Source organism: Vulpes lagopus, chromosome 16 (assembly GCF_018345385.1).
Source record: "Vulpes lagopus strain Blue_001 chromosome 16, ASM1834538v1, whole genome shotgun sequence".
Lineage (NCBI taxonomy): Eukaryota > Metazoa > Chordata > Mammalia > Carnivora > Canidae > Vulpes > Vulpes lagopus.
This window is the reverse complement of record NC_054839.1, coordinates 61,529,771-61,547,062: the sequence shown is the minus strand read 5'-3', so window position 1 is coordinate 61,547,062 and position 17,292 is coordinate 61,529,771. Positions and strand designations below refer to the sequence as shown.

Genomic DNA, 17,292 nt, shown 5'->3' with positions numbered 1-17,292 from the left:
CCCAGTGTAGCCTCGTCGGGAGCTGTCACCAGTACTGTCAGGCTTCAACCTCCTGTTGTAAAAAAGTCATTTGTTCTTTGAATCTGAATGATTTCTTATATTTTATCCTAGAAAACGGTTACAGCAACCATGTTGGAAACCACAGTGCGGGGAATTCCTCGGCGCACACCACAGCCGGCGTACCTGTGTCTGTGCAGGAAGGGGCTCCCCATGCTGAGGGGCTCCCTGGAAACCACAGCCCTGGCCGCCCGTCCAGGTCCCCACCAGCCTCTACCCCTGTGGCAGCACAGAAGTGTTTTTTACAGATCACAGGCATGACCTGTGCATCCTGTGTGTCCAACATAGAGAGAAAGCTGCAGAAAGAAGCAGGTGAGAGCTGTGCACCCCTGTTAGACTGGGGAGACACTGCGGGCAGCAGGGTCTGATACCCTGACACCCTGGCAGCAAGTCCACGATGCCATAGCGGAGGTGTTTGTCAGTGTTCTCGGGCACCTGGCGTTCTGCTCTTTAGGAAGTGTTTAGTTTAAGATAGAAGGTATCAGTGTGAGTTAGTGATGGGAAGGGCAGGTAAACGTCCCAGCACATTCCGTGGGTAGCTTCCCCCTCCAGCCGGTCCTGAGGGTCATCTCTAGTTTCCCTCCAGCCCTGTCCATCAGCCTGGCACTGTCACCAGACTACATAGCCTGCAGTTTGTGGAGAAGTGGCAATTTAGGGCAGTGGTTTAGCGCCGCCTGCAGCCTGGGGTGTGATCCTGGAGATCCCGGATCGAGTCCCACATCAGGTTCCCTGCATGGAGCCTGCTTCTCCCTCTGCCTGTGTCTCTGCCTCTCTCTCTCTCTCTCTCTCTCTCTCTCTGAATAAATAAAATCTTTAAAAAAAAAAAAAAGAATTTTATTTATTATTTATTTATTTATTTATTTTTAATTTTTATTTATTTATGATAGTCACAGAGAGAGAGAGAGAGAGGCAGAGATACAGGCAGAGGGAGAAGCAGGCTCCATGCACCGGGAGCCCGACGTGGGATTCGATCCCGGGTCTCCAGGATCGCGCCCTGGGCCAAAGGCAGGCGCCAAACCGCTGCGCCACCCAGGGATCCCAAAAAAAGAATTTTAAAAAAAGAAGTGGCAATTTAATTATTTTTTAAGATTTTATTTATTTATTTTTGAGAGTGAGCGAGAGAGCATGAACAGGAGGAGCAGCAGAGGGAGAGGGAGAAGCAGACTCCCCACTGAGCATAGAGGCTGGGGAGCCTGACCTGAGCTGAAGGCAGACGCCTCGCTGACTGAGCCACCCAGGGGCCCAGAAGTGGCCGTTTTAAATGCCCCATCCTTTGCGCCTGTGAACCACAGAGTGTTGCAGACATGCCACAGTTTTATCCTCTAAACTATATTTCCAGTACTATCTCTTAAACCTGAAAATGCAGCAAAAATTTTATCCGTTTTTTGTTTGGAAAATATCTTAACCATGACTACCTTGCCACCGGAGTCACCTTCTCTCTTTTCGTGTATCTCTCTGCTCAGGCTGCTTGGCCTGTGCGGCCAGCCCTGAATCGGGGACACATTCCCAGCCCCTCATTCCCCGTGCTTCATAGTGTCCTGGAGCTCCCAAACGGCTGTTGGCAAATTGAGGCATGCTTCCTCACCCATGGGCTGGCTCTCCTGGTGCCTCTGCTTCTTTTCCTGACTTGAATCCTTCATTTTTATCCAGTATCGCCTCCTTTCTAAAGCACATTTCTTTCACGTGAATGAGTCTTCCTTTCCCCCTCAAACTCACACACTAGTGCTAGCAAGATCCAGATCTCATCGGACTTACGATAGTGTCGAGTGCCAATAAACCCATCATACGTTGAAAATATTGTAAGTCAAAATGCATTTAGTGCCCTGGACCTACCAAACATCAGAGCTTGGCCAAACCGACCTGAACTGTGTCAGAACGTGCATCAGTCGTTCACCCTCAGGATGGCATAGCCGGGCAGGAGCCGAGGCCCTGAGCTGCTGCCTGGCATCGCCACGGAGCCCCGTGCAGCAGCGCGCCAGCCCCGGAGAAGGCCCACACCCAAAGTTTGGAGTCCGTTTCTCCTGAAGCTGTACTTTCGCACCATCAGAAAGTCGGAAAGTTGTAAGCCAAACTGTTGTCGGTGGGAGCTGATGGTCTGTAGTCCGGGATTTCTCTTCCACTTCTGAAAGGGATTAGAGAGTGAAAGGGTAAGGAACACTACTTTCGAAAGACTTGTTTTCTGTGTATGAAGCGTGTCTGAAGCAAAACGTCTAGCCGAGGAGCCAGTAGTTGCAAGCTGGCTGTGAGATGGGCGCATCCTCAGTGTCCTCTGGAGCCTGCCTCAGGACCCCCGGCCAGCAGCATGGGCATGGCCTGGGTGCTGGGGGCACCCGCAGAACCTCAGACCCGCCCCACACCGACCAAACCAGAATCTGTCATCGAACACGGCCCACCAGACTCTGGGAAGCACTGTTCTGGAACGCTGGTTCTCGCACGTGGCCAGTCTCTGGGCGAGCTTAGAAAAAAAGATGCCTGACGCCCACCCTGAGGGTTCTGACTTAACTGGTGTGAGGTTAGGGCCAAGCATGGGGAGTGCTAAAAGCCCCCCCCCCATGATCCTCATGTGCAGTCAAGTTTGAGAACTCCTGATTGGGAGGCTTCTGGGGCCGATGTTTGTCTTTGTTAGGTTATGTTGGATGCACCCCAGAGGCCTTGCCTGCGCTGTTCTAACCGGGCCCCGTGGTTCCAGGCATCGTCTCGGTGCTGGTTGCCCTGATGGCCGGAAAGGCAGAGGTGAAGTATCACCCAGACGTCATCCAGCCACTGGAGATCGCTCAGCTCATCCAGGACCTAGGCTTTGAGGCGACGGTGCTGGAAGACTACGCGGGCTCCGATGGCGACCTGGAGCTGATCGTAAGTGTGGCGGCTGGGCGCCAGCCGGGGCCACAGGCCACAGCCTCCGCGTTGTGCAGATGTCCTGTGTGTGTGTGTGTGTGTGTCGGGGGTGGGGGGGTTGCTTCCCTTTGAAGCCAACAACAATGACCCATTCAGTCATGTCACAGTCAAGGGGAGGAGGAGGCGGCGAATGGCGGGAGTGTAGGGGGAAGAGGAAACATCAGTGTCCAGAGCCTGGGTTTGAGGGCGTTGAGTATGAACACATTCCAGAAAGCCCAGACGGAGGTCAGACTGCCAGGGGTGTCTTGGGCTGTGGGGGGTAGTCGGCGTGGTAGCCCGGGCCTCACACACTCAGCTCAGTGCCAGTGTGGTGGGGAGGTGGTGGCGCCGGGCCTTCCGGCTTGCAGTCCGTCACCCTTACCCCGTACAGGACGGCAAATCTTTGCAGCGGTGCGTAGGCTGGCATTTCCCAGCACTTGTGTTTTAAAGCTCTTCTCGTGCAAATAGAGGGAGACTTATGAAAAACCCACAAGGAACTGAGTGATGCTGCTGCACTGAAGAGGGTCTTCCCTTACTGTTAGTCGCGGCCGTGGGTGGTTAGTAAATACTGGAAGAAAGAGGACTAAGAGCACGAGTAGCACCCTGAGCTCTCGACCAGGGGCGTCCCTTGCTCTGGACGGGCCACAGCCCTGGGCGCCCCTTGGGCAGGAGTGGGGCCCTCACTGAGACCCTCAGTCCCCAGCTGCCCTGCCTGCAGACCACGGGGGAGACCTACACTGTGAATATTACTGGGAAGGGTGAAAACAGTGTTCTTTTTGTGAAACGAAGCAGTATCAACAGTTGTATCATCATCACGTGTTCAGACAGTATAGACATTTTACGTCTGTTAAATGAGTATCTGAGAAATGTCGACCCCTGACGCCCAGAAGAGTGACTTGTCTGGCTGCTACTACATCGCAGGGATGGCCTGTCTCACCTCAAACCCCTTTTCTCACATCGGGATGCACGGCCTGGCTTACGAAAGCCCATCCCTGTCAGAGCTGGAAGTCAGGAGTCGGTCTGCTGCCGTCTGCTTAGTGACTGGCTACGTCTCTTGCCCCTGAGTTGGGGAAGAACCACTGTTTACGTGCCCGCAGCCACTGGGGGAGCATCCTGGGTGAAAACCTTGCACGCGGGCTCTGCGGGTGGGGGTCCAGAGCCGTGGGAATGGTGCCGAGGAAGGAGGAAGGGCTCTGGCTGCCTCTCAGCCCAACCCCCTGTGTGCCTTGACGGATCCTCTCAACCCGGGGTGAGTAGTGATCTTGTCCTCCTGTGCGGCAGATCACGGGGATGACCTGCGCGTCCTGTGTTCACAACATAGAGTCCAGACTCACGAGGATGGCCGGCATCACCTATGCCTCTGTGGCCCTCGCCACCAGCAAAGCCCACGTGAAGTTCGATCCTGAAATCATCGGTCCGCGAGATATTGTCAAAGTTATCGAGGTAAGTCATTCACCAGAAAGCATTGCACAAAGGAATGTGACACCGAGTGTCCGCTGTGCTTCAGTTTAAGAGATAGCCCACCTTTTTAAAAACGGTGATTTAGAATTGTTGTAAAAAAAACAAGAAAATATAGCTAGCCAAAAAACTAAGAGAAAATATCAGACAATCTGAGGTGAAAATCAGTGAATGGGTAAGAGAGGGATATTATTGTTTTGATTGCAGGTATTCCTTGGGAAACCTCAGTACCAGCCAGACAGCTGGCACATGGGCTTTAATCAGCTGATTGTCATTATAAACATTGTTTAGGTCTGTACCAAGTATCCACAGACCAAAGGATGCAGGTAGTGGGTTACCCTGAGTCTGACCCCTCTGCTGGGCCGGCTTCCTCGTGGGAGAGTCTAGTCCTTTCTCGGTTGGAAAATCAGAGCAGTTGCCACAGGCTCCGGCCTCTGTTCCCCGCCACGCTCTGTGGCGGACACTGCTCTTTTCGGCGGGTCGGGCCCACCAAAGCCGTCGATGAGCCTCGGGGCATGTTGAAGTCTCTCCCAGAACCTGCCGCCTTTGCCCTCAGAACAAACGGGAGTCGCCATGTGAGGCCATCCCCTTGGGGACGGCGCCGTCCCTGAGTGCAGATGGGGCTGGACCTCTGACAGGGTTTGCAGTGTGATTTGGGTGCAGAAGCCATTGCCAAGAAACCAATACAGTCTTTTGAGGCAGTTTTTGATTAACTTGCTAATTTCAAAAGATGTAAAATGCTGTCTGCCAACGCATGTTTTAACCAAGTGCTTTCCCCCTGTTTCTCACTTCTTTCTTTTTTAATAAGGAAATCGGCTTTCATGCTTCCCCGGCCCAGAGAAACCCCAGCGCGCATCACTTGGACCACAAGGTGGAAATAAAGCAGTAGGTAGAACAGAAGAGACCGAGAGACATGCAGGGCTCCTGTGGGTGTCCCCCTCGCTGGGCCTGATGGGCTCTGTGCTCGTGGGCGTCCTGCGGCACCCTCCACTTGGGAGACGTCTGTGCTGCCCCCGTGAGCCAGCCCTCCACGTCTCCTGCGATGTCAGCAGTGCCCTAGGCCCACACTGCTCAGTACAGTGGCCGCCAGCTACTGAGCAGTTAGTATGACAGGAACTAAATTTACAATTTCATTTCATCTCCGCTGATTTTCATGGAAATGGCCACCTCTGGCCGGGGGCCAACTAGAGTTGGGAGGAAGAGAGTGGCCTTTCCTTGAATGGGGTCTAGAGGTGGCTCTGAGGGCAGGAACCACGGCCATCAGCCTAGGAAGCAGGAGGCCTGAGCTTGTTCATCGTTGCAGGGGTTCAGCACACAGCAGGGCGCCGGCATTGGCCCGGCACTCTGCCAGGTGCGGGGGACCAACGGCAGCCTATCCCCGCCTTGGAGGGCCCGTAGGTGGGCAGCGGATCCCGTGGGCTCGGGGCGCCTGGGAAGCCGCCAGCAGGGCCCGTGACCTGGGCCTGGGAGGCTGGGGCAGGGGTGCAGAGAGGGTGTTCTGGGGCATGGAGGCGGGTGGCCCTCGGAGACCCCTGTGTTGCTCCGGTCAGCATGCCTGGAGCAGGCCAGGACTGACTTGGAGGGGCACTCTGGGAAGCTAGCGAGGGGCTGATCCTCGGGGCCCCGGGCCCTCCTGGGAGTGGAAGACTGCGTCTCGCAGACCCCAGTGGAGGCGTGCTAGAGCGTCCACGACGCGCGGTGGGGGTCCCGCGGATGCTGACACAAGACCACAGTTGTCACCCGTCAGCCCCACTTCAAACCTTGCGGTTCATCAAGACGGCTTTCCAGTCCTCACACTGTGTTAAGTAATAGTTCAAAAATCACAGGTGTCAAAGGAAGTTCAGGCTAATACAGTTTTGCTTTTATTTGTTTTTTCCTGGGATCCCAAAGATTTTATTTTGAAAAAAGAGCTGTAGGTGGCCCTGTGGACCCAGATGTTCAACCTCTTTGGGGCGGAGCTCTGCCCTGGGCCTTGGTTGCCTACCCCCCAGACAGGAGGCAGGGGGTCAGCCTCAGGCAGGCGGGCTGTCTGCGGGTCCCTATGACATTAAACCCGTGGGCGATCTCTCAGGCGGCTGGTGTTAGGAGAGAACCTTCCCTTCATTTCACACCCCTGCTTGTCTGTCCCAGAAAGGTGAAGGGATACCTAAGAGGTCGGGGTCACTGCTTTGCTCTGCAGGTGGAAGAAGTCTTTTCTGTGCAGCCTGGTGTTCGGCATCCCTGTGATGGGTCTGATGATCTACATGTTGGTGCCCAGCAGCACGCCCCACGAGTCCATGGTCCTGGACCACAACGTCATTCCAGGACTGTCCATTCTGAATCTCATCTTCTTCATCCTGTGTACCTTTGTCCAGGTGCGTATCAGAAAGAGGCAAACCTCTGCCCTCTCGGGCCAGACACAGCCCTCCAGCCTGGCTTTATCGCAGCTGCCCCCAGGGGCTTTCTTTCCTGTCTTAAGACTGGCGGGGGGTGGGGGGGCGGGGGGGGCGTGTCAAGGGACCTGGTGTCACCGTCACGTTCACAGTGGGCTGTCGGTGATCAAACTCCCGGGAGCAGCAAGCACCGTGGGACCGCCACTCTAGGGCTGATAGTCAGGAGCTAGCTGTGTTTCTCCCTCTGTTTTAGGGTAAAAGATAAAACTCTGGACTTAACGTTAGAATGTTTAGTTTATCTGAGGGCAGTTATTTGTAGGCTGGATTTGCTTTTTCCTGTATTTTCTTTTTAATTACAAATGTGGTGTATATTTATTGTCGACAGTTCAAACCATGCTGAAATAGAAGCAAAGGGGAGGATATCCTTTCACTGGAATCATACCCTGTTCCCCAGGATTACCTTCGTATTATTACTAGCTGGATGTGCATGTTACAGACCTTCATCTATGCAGAGAAAATACACACTTGTTTGTGTGTGTGTGTGTACGTGCTCACATAATACGGACACCTAGACTTTTTATTTATTAACTGGAATGAGATCATACCAGATAAATTGATTTCTAACTGGCTTTTTCACTTAACCGTGCATTACAGGGCATTTTTCATGCCAGCGGTTCATAGATCTAGCGCGTTACTTTTCAGGACTAGATCGCACTGCCCACAGGATAAATCAACCGTGGTTTGTGTCCCCGTTGCCACCTTCTCTGTTGATGGACATTCAGGTTATGTGCTCTGAGTTTTAAAGGTCCCACAGGACCCTGACCCTCCGTTCCTGTGGTCACTGGTCCTGTGCATCGGGAAACACATTTCCTGTGTGAGCCTCACCGAGGAGAAAGTACTATCCAGGTGTTTGCAGCCGCGAGGGGCATCTGGGTCTCTGGTTGCTCGTGGGACTGCTGGGCACCCTTGTGGAGCTGTGCTCTCTCCACCTGTCTTCCAGCTCCTTGGCGGGTGGTACTTCTACGTCCAGGCCTACAGGTCTCTGAGGCACAGGGCGGCCAACATGGACGTGCTCATCGTGCTGGCCACGAGCATCGCCTACACCTACTCGCTCGTCATCCTGGTGGTGGCCGTGGCTGAGAGGGCGGAGAGGAGCCCTGTGACCTTCTTCGACACCCCCCCCATGCTCTTTGTGTTCATTGCCCTGGGGCGGTGGCTGGAACACATAGCAAAGGTAACTGCCCCTTCGGGTGAAAAACCGTTTCCTCGGTAATAGAGACCTTCATTCACCCGAACACCTTGTTTAGAGCACCAGGTATACCAGGCTAGAGAAGGACTTAAAGAAATGTGAAGCCTACGTATAATTAGGTGTTCTGATCACTAATCTCCCAACTGGTTGCTACTCCTGAAATCCCAGCTAATCTGGTTAATTATTGAAACCTTTGTTGAGGCGCATTGTGTAATAGAAAGAACCCTGGGTTTCAGGCCAGCGTTCACACCACCTCTTTGTATGGAACTGACTTATTAGTCTAAAAATCCACATTTCCATCTTCTAGGGACCTGCCATTTTTAACACCTTGCATTTTACCCACATTTTGACCTATTCTATCAAAGAATAGGACTCAGGCTCTTAAAGAAATTAGACTGAACCTTAAAAAAAAGTAATAGGCAAACTGATTTTATTTTGTCAGCTGAAATGTGATTCCTAGAACTTTGTGGCGTTGTGCATTTAACGTGGCGATGACGTGGCTGAGCGTGGATGGCAGTGCGTAGCATCTCCATCCTCCGTGCCGCAGGAGCCCTTGGACATGGCCGTGGCTGTGTTAAGGGGTCAGCCTCCTTCTGCAGGGGCTTCCTAGAACTCCAGCCTCTCTGATGCCAGCCTGGCGAGTGTTGGTCTGCTCTTGCACGGGTCAGTGTATGAAAGCTCTTGTTCTCCATCCTGGTTATTTCCTAGAGCAAAACCTCAGAAGCCCTTGCCAAACTCATGTCTCTCCAAGCCACGGAAGCCACCGTTGTGACCCTTGGCGAGGACAACTTGATCCTCAGGTGGGTTCTCGTCATCCAGAGTTGTTGACCAGTTTATGTTAATCTGTGTAATACACCTCAAGACTTGACCATATTCATGCTGTTACACCTTGTGGGGATGGGCATAGGTGTGCAGGGTCAGATCGACCCTCTGGAGCCAGGTAACTAATGAGGCGTCTACAGACAACAAGATGTGCAGGACTTCGGCATGGTGTGTGTGCTCTAAACGACAGAGGAGAGGGATGGGTGAGCAGTGTCCCCAGAATGCAGAGGGGAGGGCTGGAGGCAGTCAGGGGAGGCCTCAAAGAGCACGGACTGCGCGCTGGACCTTCGTTGCAGGATTTGCACAGGCTGGGAGGCGGGGCTTCCACTGGCCAAAGAATGCAAATGGGAGAAGTGTTTTTTCTTCTCCCTAAGGTTGGCAGATATTAAAAATAATAATGATTATTATCGCCATTGCTGGAACTTTTATAGCATTTACTGTCTGCCAGACACTATTTAGCCTCTTCGTGTTAAATCCAATTGAAAACAAACTTTAGGAGGAAAGGACTGTTATTAGCCATATTCTGCAGATGAGGAAACTGATGATCAAAAAAGCTAAGCAACTGGCGTGAGTTCATGCAGGTGTTGAAAGGGATACGACCCAGGCTCCTGGTTCCGGGGTCCGTGCTCATGACCCTTCCACATTCTGACTCGGAAGGTGTATTTAGCAATAGGGACGTTTGCACAAATTAAGACTTACACACTCCCTTATAAATTAATGACATGAGGGTTTCTGAGATCCAGAAATGTCCAGACTGGGCCCAAAGCCATGGTTTCCTCGCTGCCTTTCATTTCAAAGTGCTTCTGAGAGTACTGGCCACAGCCACAGGGGCTGCTCTGTCGATTCAAGTAGGAGGAGACGTAGGAGGAGACGTGTATCTTTGCCGGAAGGCAGAGCTGGTGGAAATGCCCAAGGATGATGGGGCTACCCCAGTCACAGCTCAGTTCTTTTCCAAAGAAGGCGATTAGTGTTTGGCTGTGGACATACTATGGGCCCCACTACCACCATCATCACATGGCGGCACCATTCTCCAAGCGAGGGCCCAGAAGACCAGGGTTCATTCTGGCCTTGCCGCGGGCAGGCCGTGTGCTCAGAGCGCGTCAGTTGAGGCCTGCGAGGCACAGTTGCTGTCTGCCCGACCAGGTGATGGTTCCCATCCTCCCTTCCTGGACCATGTGCTCCAGGCTGTGGGTGGTGACAGGCCCGTGGCCACACTCTGCTCTCCCAGGGCCAGGGCCATACACCACCCTGCCGAGGAGCTTGACCTTCCGTAACGGGAGGTGTGCGGGGCCTGGCCTTCTGCTAGTGTAGGCTGGCCTGTGGCGCCTTTGGAGGGCCAACAGAGTGTCTCACCTCAGCTGTCTCCGTTCACTGAGACTTGGGGCTGTCCCTCCCTCTGTCCCTCTGCCAGGAACACCTGTCCTTTCTTTCTATCCCAAGTCTTGGGCGATGGGGCATCTGTGACCAGCCTGGCACTGATTACCTCTGGTCGCCCCCATCCACTGCCCCTTCCTGTTGCCACCGCTCTGTCCCCTGTGGCACTACAGTGGGGTCTGCATTGGTCACCTGCTTCCAGCCTGGTCTCTTTCTAAATATTTTCCCACGTTCAAACCAGTGATCTCTTGGAAGCACAGATAGGATCATATTCCTCTGTAGCTGGAAACCCTGCAGCAATTCCCAGCTCTCCTCAGGATGAAGTCTGTGTCCCCAGTGTGCGTGTGAGTCTCGCCATCTGCCCCAGCCTGCCTCTCGGACTCAGCCCTCGTGCTGCCATCATCCCGCTGTCTTGTCCTGGCCACACCCCACTGGCAGCTCCCAGGGGAGTCTCTCCGGTCTGCCTCCACCTTTCTTCTTCCCCTTTGCCTGGCTGCCTGTCCTTGAGGGCTCCGCTTGGGGGCCCCGTCCTCTGGAAGCCTTTGCTCTGCCTGCCCTGGGACACCCAGGTGGCAGGTAATCTGAGCAGATTACCAGTTGAATGACTGAAATGACCATGAAACATTAAAGACGTCACCGTGTTTGTGCTTGACATTCACGGGCTGCGTGAGCTGGTCCCCAGTCTCCTGCATTGAAGTCTTCCGTGGCTGTGGGGAAAACAATTACAGATTTCACCTAGGCTAGTGGCTGTTCTCTTCTCAGCTTTATCTTTCTACTTTGTGTTAGCTGAGGAGGGAGAGGAGGCAGGAGACGGGTGTGGTGGATAGGCCACTGGCAGCAGCTCTTGAAGCAGAAGCGCTAGGAAGGGCACGGTGTGTCCCCACAATAGGGCATTCTGGGGAGATACAGGCTTCGGGTTTTTTTATTTTGAAGATTTTATTTATTTATTCGTGAGAGACACACAGAGAGAGACACAGGCCGAGGGAGAAGCAGGCTCCCTGCAGGGACCCAATGTGGGACTTGATCCCGGTACCCGGGGTCACTGAGCCCAAGGCAGCCGCTCAGCCACTGAGCCCCCTGGGCGCCCCATACAAGCTTCTGAAGAAGAAATGCTGGGAATTCCCCAGAGGGAGCCAACTCCACCCCCATAAAGCTCTGTTTACCTTAAGTTAAGCTGCCTAGACTCAGAAAAATTTGGTCCATCCGATCAAAGGGGAAATTCAAAGTTAGATTAGTCAGGGAGTAGCGCCACAAAGGTTTTCTCAGAAAGGCACCCATGTCCAACGGGGTCCCCTTCAGTCACATGGAAGCGAGCCTCTAACCCAGCAGCTGGGTTACAGCGGGGTGGAGGTTCTGCCCTTAGTCCCACCGCAAGTGACCAGGCGCCCCCCTAGCACGGCCTGTCTTGCCAAGTGAGGACCTGGGCTGACGGGCACCGCCTCCGGGTCATGGACACGGGCCTCGGAGGGGCCGGGCCTGGGCATCTCCACCCCTGGGCCCTTTAAGGAGCAGCAGCAGGCAGCGGAGACTCCTGCTCCTGCCCTCGTGCCGCCCGCCCAGCCCCCAGCACAGTCCCTGGCGTCTGCCCCCCGGACCCGAGACTTCAGGGCACCGCGCCTTTTCCTTTTAAAGGCTCTCCCTTTCCTACCCTTTTCGTTGTGTCGTGGCCACTGCGCTCGTGGCGCCTGATCTGTGAGCCTCCGAGAGGAAGGCGCCGCTTTGTCCTGCTGGAACCCAGCCCCGCGCCACACGGCTGCGCAGAGGCCCGGCAGGTGGCAGCAGTACAGCCACGACCCTGGCTGGGCACTCACTGCGAGGCAGCGCTGTGCTGAGTGCCCAACACGCATCATCTCAGTTAACCCTGGAACAGGATCATCGTAGGAAGGATTTGGCCGGGATGGCACCACTGCCTGGGAGTCACCAGTGCCCTGAGGAGGACTCTGCTCCCCGGGGCAGGGCCGTGTCCGCTCTGCTCCTGCTGTGGCCCCGACCCCGGGCACACCGTGGCACACGTGGCACCAAGCCTGTCACCGTACGCACGGCCACAGCCGTGTGCTCACAGCCATACAGCATGGGGTGCGGAGCTGGACTGTGGGTGTGGACGGCTCTTGAATCCTCATTTTACAGAAGTGCTCCTGCACGATTTTTTAAAAATTTTTTGATGTAAACATGTCTGCACATTTGATTCCCAGTTTTTTGTTTGTCTTTTAAGATATTTTTAAAAAGATTTTATGTATTTGTCTTAGAGAAAGCAAGAGGCAGAGAGCTCACAGAGGCAGAGGGAGAGGGAGAAGCGGACTTGCTGAGTAGGGAGCCCCGGGAGGGGCTGGATCCCAGGACCCCGAGGTCACGACCTGAGTCGAAGGCAGACACTCTGCGGACTGAGCCCCCAGGCGCCCCATTGGTTGCCAAGTTTTAGAGACTTATACCAAGTGATATGTAAGGAAATGGGCATGTAGGTCCAGTCTTGCTCCTTTCTAAGAAATCTGCAGGTTTTTGCGCAAATGGAGTGCATATCACTTACCTCATATACTTTGGAAGATTCAGTGAGAAAAACAAATGTAAAGCTGTGCACAGCACGCACCCCGTGAACGTTTCCCTCGGCGCCTCGGTAGGCAGCTTACTGGAAGTCCTTGTGCTGTTTGAACGTCGTCTCTAGAATGCACGGAGCGTGCGGGGTAGGCCGTGCTGGCTTCTCTGCCCTGTGATACGCAGGTGACCCTTGGACAGCGGTGGGGGTGGGGGCACTCACCCGGCAGAGTCGGAATCCAGGTGCACCTGCAACCCCGAAAACCTAACGGCTGGTAAGCTGCTGTTGGCTGGAAGCCGCGCCGGTGACATAAACAGCTGATTGACACCTATTTTGTGTGTCCGTAGATACTGTAATCTTAGAATACAATAAGCTGGAGAAAATCAGAAGGAAGAGACGACGTATTTAGGGTACTGTATTTATTTCTGGCAAACCAGCCTGTACGGAACCCGCATGGTCAAAGCCATGTCGTTCAAAGGCTGGGGGTACTGCGTGTGGCGGCGGCCGTGGCCCTGTGGCAGTCCCCCGGCGACCTCCGTGGGCTGTGCCCCCAGCCCGCCCTTCTCCTCGGCCCCACCGTGCATCCGTCTGTCCCGGGCTGAGCCCCTGGCACCCGGTGCACACACACTGCGGCCCGCAGGTCCCGTCTGGCCCACGGCCTCCCATGCAGCCCCTCCGGTCCCCACTCAGCACTCTGGGGAAGCGCCTGAGCTGCTGCCTCCTGGCCTCATGTGCTTGCCCCGCCCAGCTGGCCAGCTGCTGGCTCCACCGGCCTTTCCCCCACGCAGCCAACCCCAACCCTTTGGGCCTCTTGCCAGCATCCCCCCAGACCCCCCAGTCTCTCCGTTTAAACCTTCTTGTTGGTTTTCTTTTCTCTGCAAGTGTGACCTAGCTTCGGGGAGATGCCGGAGCCCGGGCGCAGCGTGGGGTGAAGTGTGTGCCCCCAGGGCCCCCCACCCTGTCCAGCTCGGCCTCCAGACATCCCTCGGCCCCGGGGCTCAGTTCTAGAACAGCCAGTCTTTGCCCTCGCAGGTCTCCCGGCTGCACATCCCGTGTTGCACGGCTCCCGGCCCGTGCCCCAGCTCTGTCCAGTGCCCTCAGCTCCAGGCCTGTTTCCCAGCCCCTACTCGACATGCGCCCTGGACGCCAGCTGCCAAAATGGAGGTCCTGTTCCGTCTCTCCTCTGCCCGGCTGTGCCTGTACACGGGCCTCCGTCTCAGCAGCAGACGGAGAGCTCCTTTGAGTCTTTTCTTTCCGCACGTAGCCACCCATCTGTCTCCCGGCTTCTGTTGTTGCCTCTGCTGCCCATTCTCACGCGGCAGCCAGAGAGATGATTCGAAAATATGGATCAAATGATGTCACTTCCCGGTAAAATCCTTACACCCACGGCCCGGACTCTGCTCCGCAAGTCCCGACGGGATCCGGACTGCCTGCTTCGCTTCCTGCCTTACGGCCTCCGCATGAGCTGGCTTTTCCCCTCCCCCGAACTTTCTTTTCCTTGTATCCTGGCCCCTCTTGACATCCAGGTCTCAGTTCATCTTCCAGGTGATCCCTCTCCCCCCACCCCCAAAGAAGCCCTTCAGTACGTTATTTGCATCACAACACTTAATACCTGGGACTGTCTTGTGTGTCACCTGTTGCTTCTGCAGAAGCAGCGTTCCCGAGGCCGGGGACTCGCTGTCGTCCTCACCGCTGCAGTCTCAGGGCCCAGCGTGGCGCCTGCCCCCTAGTAGCCGTACACTAAACACTGACTCAACCTGAACGTGAACAGATGAGCCGGGTACCGCTGCCCAGTGTGAAGCACAGAGGGTGTCACCAGTCCCACACTTCGTCTAGAGCCCAGCTGGGTGGCTGACCAAGAGGGTCGAGCTGCAGTTTGCGGCCGTGTGTGTAACTCGAGTGGCATTTGTTGCAGAGAGGAGCAGGTACCCATGGAGCTGGTGCAGCGGGGCGATGTCATCAAAGTGGTCCCTGGGGGAAAGTTCCCAGTGGATGGGAAAGTCCTGGAGGGCAATACGATGGCTGACGAGTCCCTCATCACAGGTGAGGCAGCGTGTGTCGCGTTCCTTCCGGGGGGGGGGGGGGGGGGGAGGGGTATCACGGCATCGCCGGGTCCCTGAGCGCTGACGGCTGAGGTCTCGTCCCCACCTCCAGGAGAAGCCATGCCCGTCACGAAGAAACCCGGGAGCACAGTGATCGCCGGATCCATGAATGCACACGGCTCTGTGCTCGTTACCGCCACCCACGTGGGCAACGATACCACGTTGGCTCAGATCGTGAAGTTGGTAGAAGAGGCTCAGATGTCAAAGGTACTGAAGAAATTTAAAAGTCATTATGACTGGCTTCCTCGTTTTAGAAGTTATTCCAAGAGTTTCATAGAATTAGGCCGATTTTGCCGAGTAGAGAGTGACTAGTCAGTGTGGTTAACAAGGGGGCTCAACCCCAGGGCTCGCCCATGCCTGTGCTGGCGTATTTCCTAGCGGATTGTAATTTCCCATGGTCTTGGTGTTTTATTTCCATAGGCACCCATTCAGCAACTGGCTGACCGGTTTAGTGGATATTTTGTCCCATTTATCATCATCATTTCAACGTTGACGTTGGTGGTATGGATTATAATCGGTTTTATCGATTTTGGTGTTGTTCAGAAATACTTTCCTGTAAGTTGAATGCTTTGGGCATTATGGTTGCTGTGTTTTAAATAATCTCTTGCCATTAATCCTATTCTCTCATATCTTAGATTCACTGGGTCTTAATTACCTATTACAGTTATTTGCTGGCTTCACTTATTGGCAGCAAAATCATAGCCAGGATAGGACGATCAGTCACTCTATTTCTGCAAGTTTTTATTAAAGATGCCCTTTGCTTCTAGTTAGATGATTTCATAGACACCAGTTAGCTCTTGGTTGTAATGCCTAAAACATTTACATTATGTGATTTTGGCCATTTCTGGGATTGTGAGACACACATCATAGGTCACTTCACAATTTTGATGGCATGATAATACCATTTAACAGATTTTAAGAAAAATATGTTTTTTGCTCACTGTGTCTGTCAATAGCATCTTCCACCTTGTGGCTTCCCAAACAAGGCTAATAGCTTCTTAATAATTAAATATTTATTAAACATACAAGAGACAATGGAATAGACTTTCTTGAATTAAAAAAGTAGATGATGAATACTATCTTACCAAATACAGTTTTATCAAACTTCCAAAAAAAGTGGAAAATAAAAAAAAAATCCTTTTTTGGTTGAGAAGTAAGAACTATACACAGCAGTGATTCTCAATTGGTAGTAATTTTGTTGCCCCCAGAGACATTTGGCAATGTCTGGGGACGTTGTTGCTTGTCTTGACTGGGGAGAAAATGGTACTGACACCTAGTGGGTAGAGACTGGGAGGCTGTCCTGCCAGACGTCCTACGAGGCAGAGAACAGCCCCCCTCAACAGAGAATCAGTCGTGCTGAGCTTGAGAAACCATGATGTACATCAACAGGGAATGGCCCACTTCGAGTCACATTTGATAACCGCACAATGAGGGGAACAGTCTTCTGGTTTAAAGTAGCTCCTACTTAGCCAAACCTAATGCATATTTTACCTTAGAGCCGTAGAATAAGAAATTATAAATATGAAATGGAGGTTTTTTTTTCTTTAAAAAGTCTACCCATAATTAAAAGGATATTTAAATCGTGGGGCGCATGTCATTTACTAAGATGTCATTTTTCTCAAATTTCTTATCTTATAATGAAAAATGTCCAAGTTAAACTCTTTCTGACATCTAAGGAGACCTCAGTGCTTTTAAGGGTAACCTATGACTGACCGTATTCCTAGAATTTGCCAGTGGCTGTTACGCCACCTGACCCCTCAGATTTCTGCTTTTGCGGGAGAGCTACCCATTGGCATGTGGCTGTGGGAAACGTCATTCCTAAACAAGTTGGAATGTGTGGCTTTCTGCTGTTCCCTGCCTTTCCATCTTACTTTGGCTTCTTTTGTTTTTATCTGCAATATCAGGGAGGACGCTGGCAAATGAGGTACTGCATGTTCCTTTAAGATATTATGACCCTGCTGTCTAAATGTCATTTGTAGGGAGAGGTTCAAGTCAGCCTCTAGAAGTCCACCCAGTCCCATCAGAATGACCCGGGTTATTCTGATGAGAATTGCTGGTTTTTGTTTTTGTTTTTTTAATTGCATCATCTTTATCTCTGGAAATTGCATTATGTCTTAAACACAATGTCCCTCTATCTAAATCCAACTGTTTCTAATGGAGATGAAATGACCCTTTACTAATACACCGTATTTTAGAATTGTGCCTTTCAAAATCAAGGAATAAAGTATAGATGGAAGCTAAAGAGAAAACATACTGTGATTAAAGGGAATATAGTGTCTCCTGACTGTGCTCCAGAGACACCTGCCATTTTGTAAAGTAAACCGAGATAAACCGAGATGTCAGAAGGCAAATAGTAATACCCGTATGTGTCACCAGGTAACTGGAAAGGAGACCCATATTTTGTTTGTTTGGGGTTTACAATGAAACAATGGAGAAAAAATAGAAGAAAATGAA

General features: G+C 52.9%; 1 protein-coding gene across 6 annotated transcripts in view; it reads left to right on the top strand.

Annotated features, from left to right (window-relative positions):
* The window catches only part of ATP7B (ATPase copper transporting beta), a 64,726-nt gene that overhangs the window by 37,584 nt on the left and 9,850 nt on the right, over nucleotides 1-17,292 (top strand). For 5 of the 6 annotated variants that reach the window (XM_041731380.1, XM_041731378.1, XM_041731381.1 and 2 more), the window contains 10 exons: nucleotides 112-369; nucleotides 2,747-2,910; nucleotides 4,213-4,374; nucleotides 5,198-5,274; nucleotides 6,569-6,743; nucleotides 7,762-7,995; nucleotides 8,719-8,810; nucleotides 14,652-14,779; nucleotides 14,891-15,045; nucleotides 15,259-15,393. In XM_041731380.1, the coding sequence (XP_041587314.1) occupies nucleotides 112-369; nucleotides 2,747-2,910; nucleotides 4,213-4,374; nucleotides 5,198-5,274; nucleotides 6,569-6,743; nucleotides 7,762-7,995; nucleotides 8,719-8,810; nucleotides 14,652-14,779; nucleotides 14,891-15,045; nucleotides 15,259-15,393 (1,580 nt within the window). The remainder of the gene's footprint in view (nucleotides 1-111; nucleotides 370-2,746; nucleotides 2,911-4,212; nucleotides 4,375-5,197; nucleotides 5,275-6,568; nucleotides 6,744-7,761; nucleotides 7,996-8,718; nucleotides 8,811-14,651; nucleotides 14,780-14,890; nucleotides 15,046-15,258; nucleotides 15,394-17,292) is intronic. The other variant, XM_041731377.1, reaches the window with a different exon arrangement.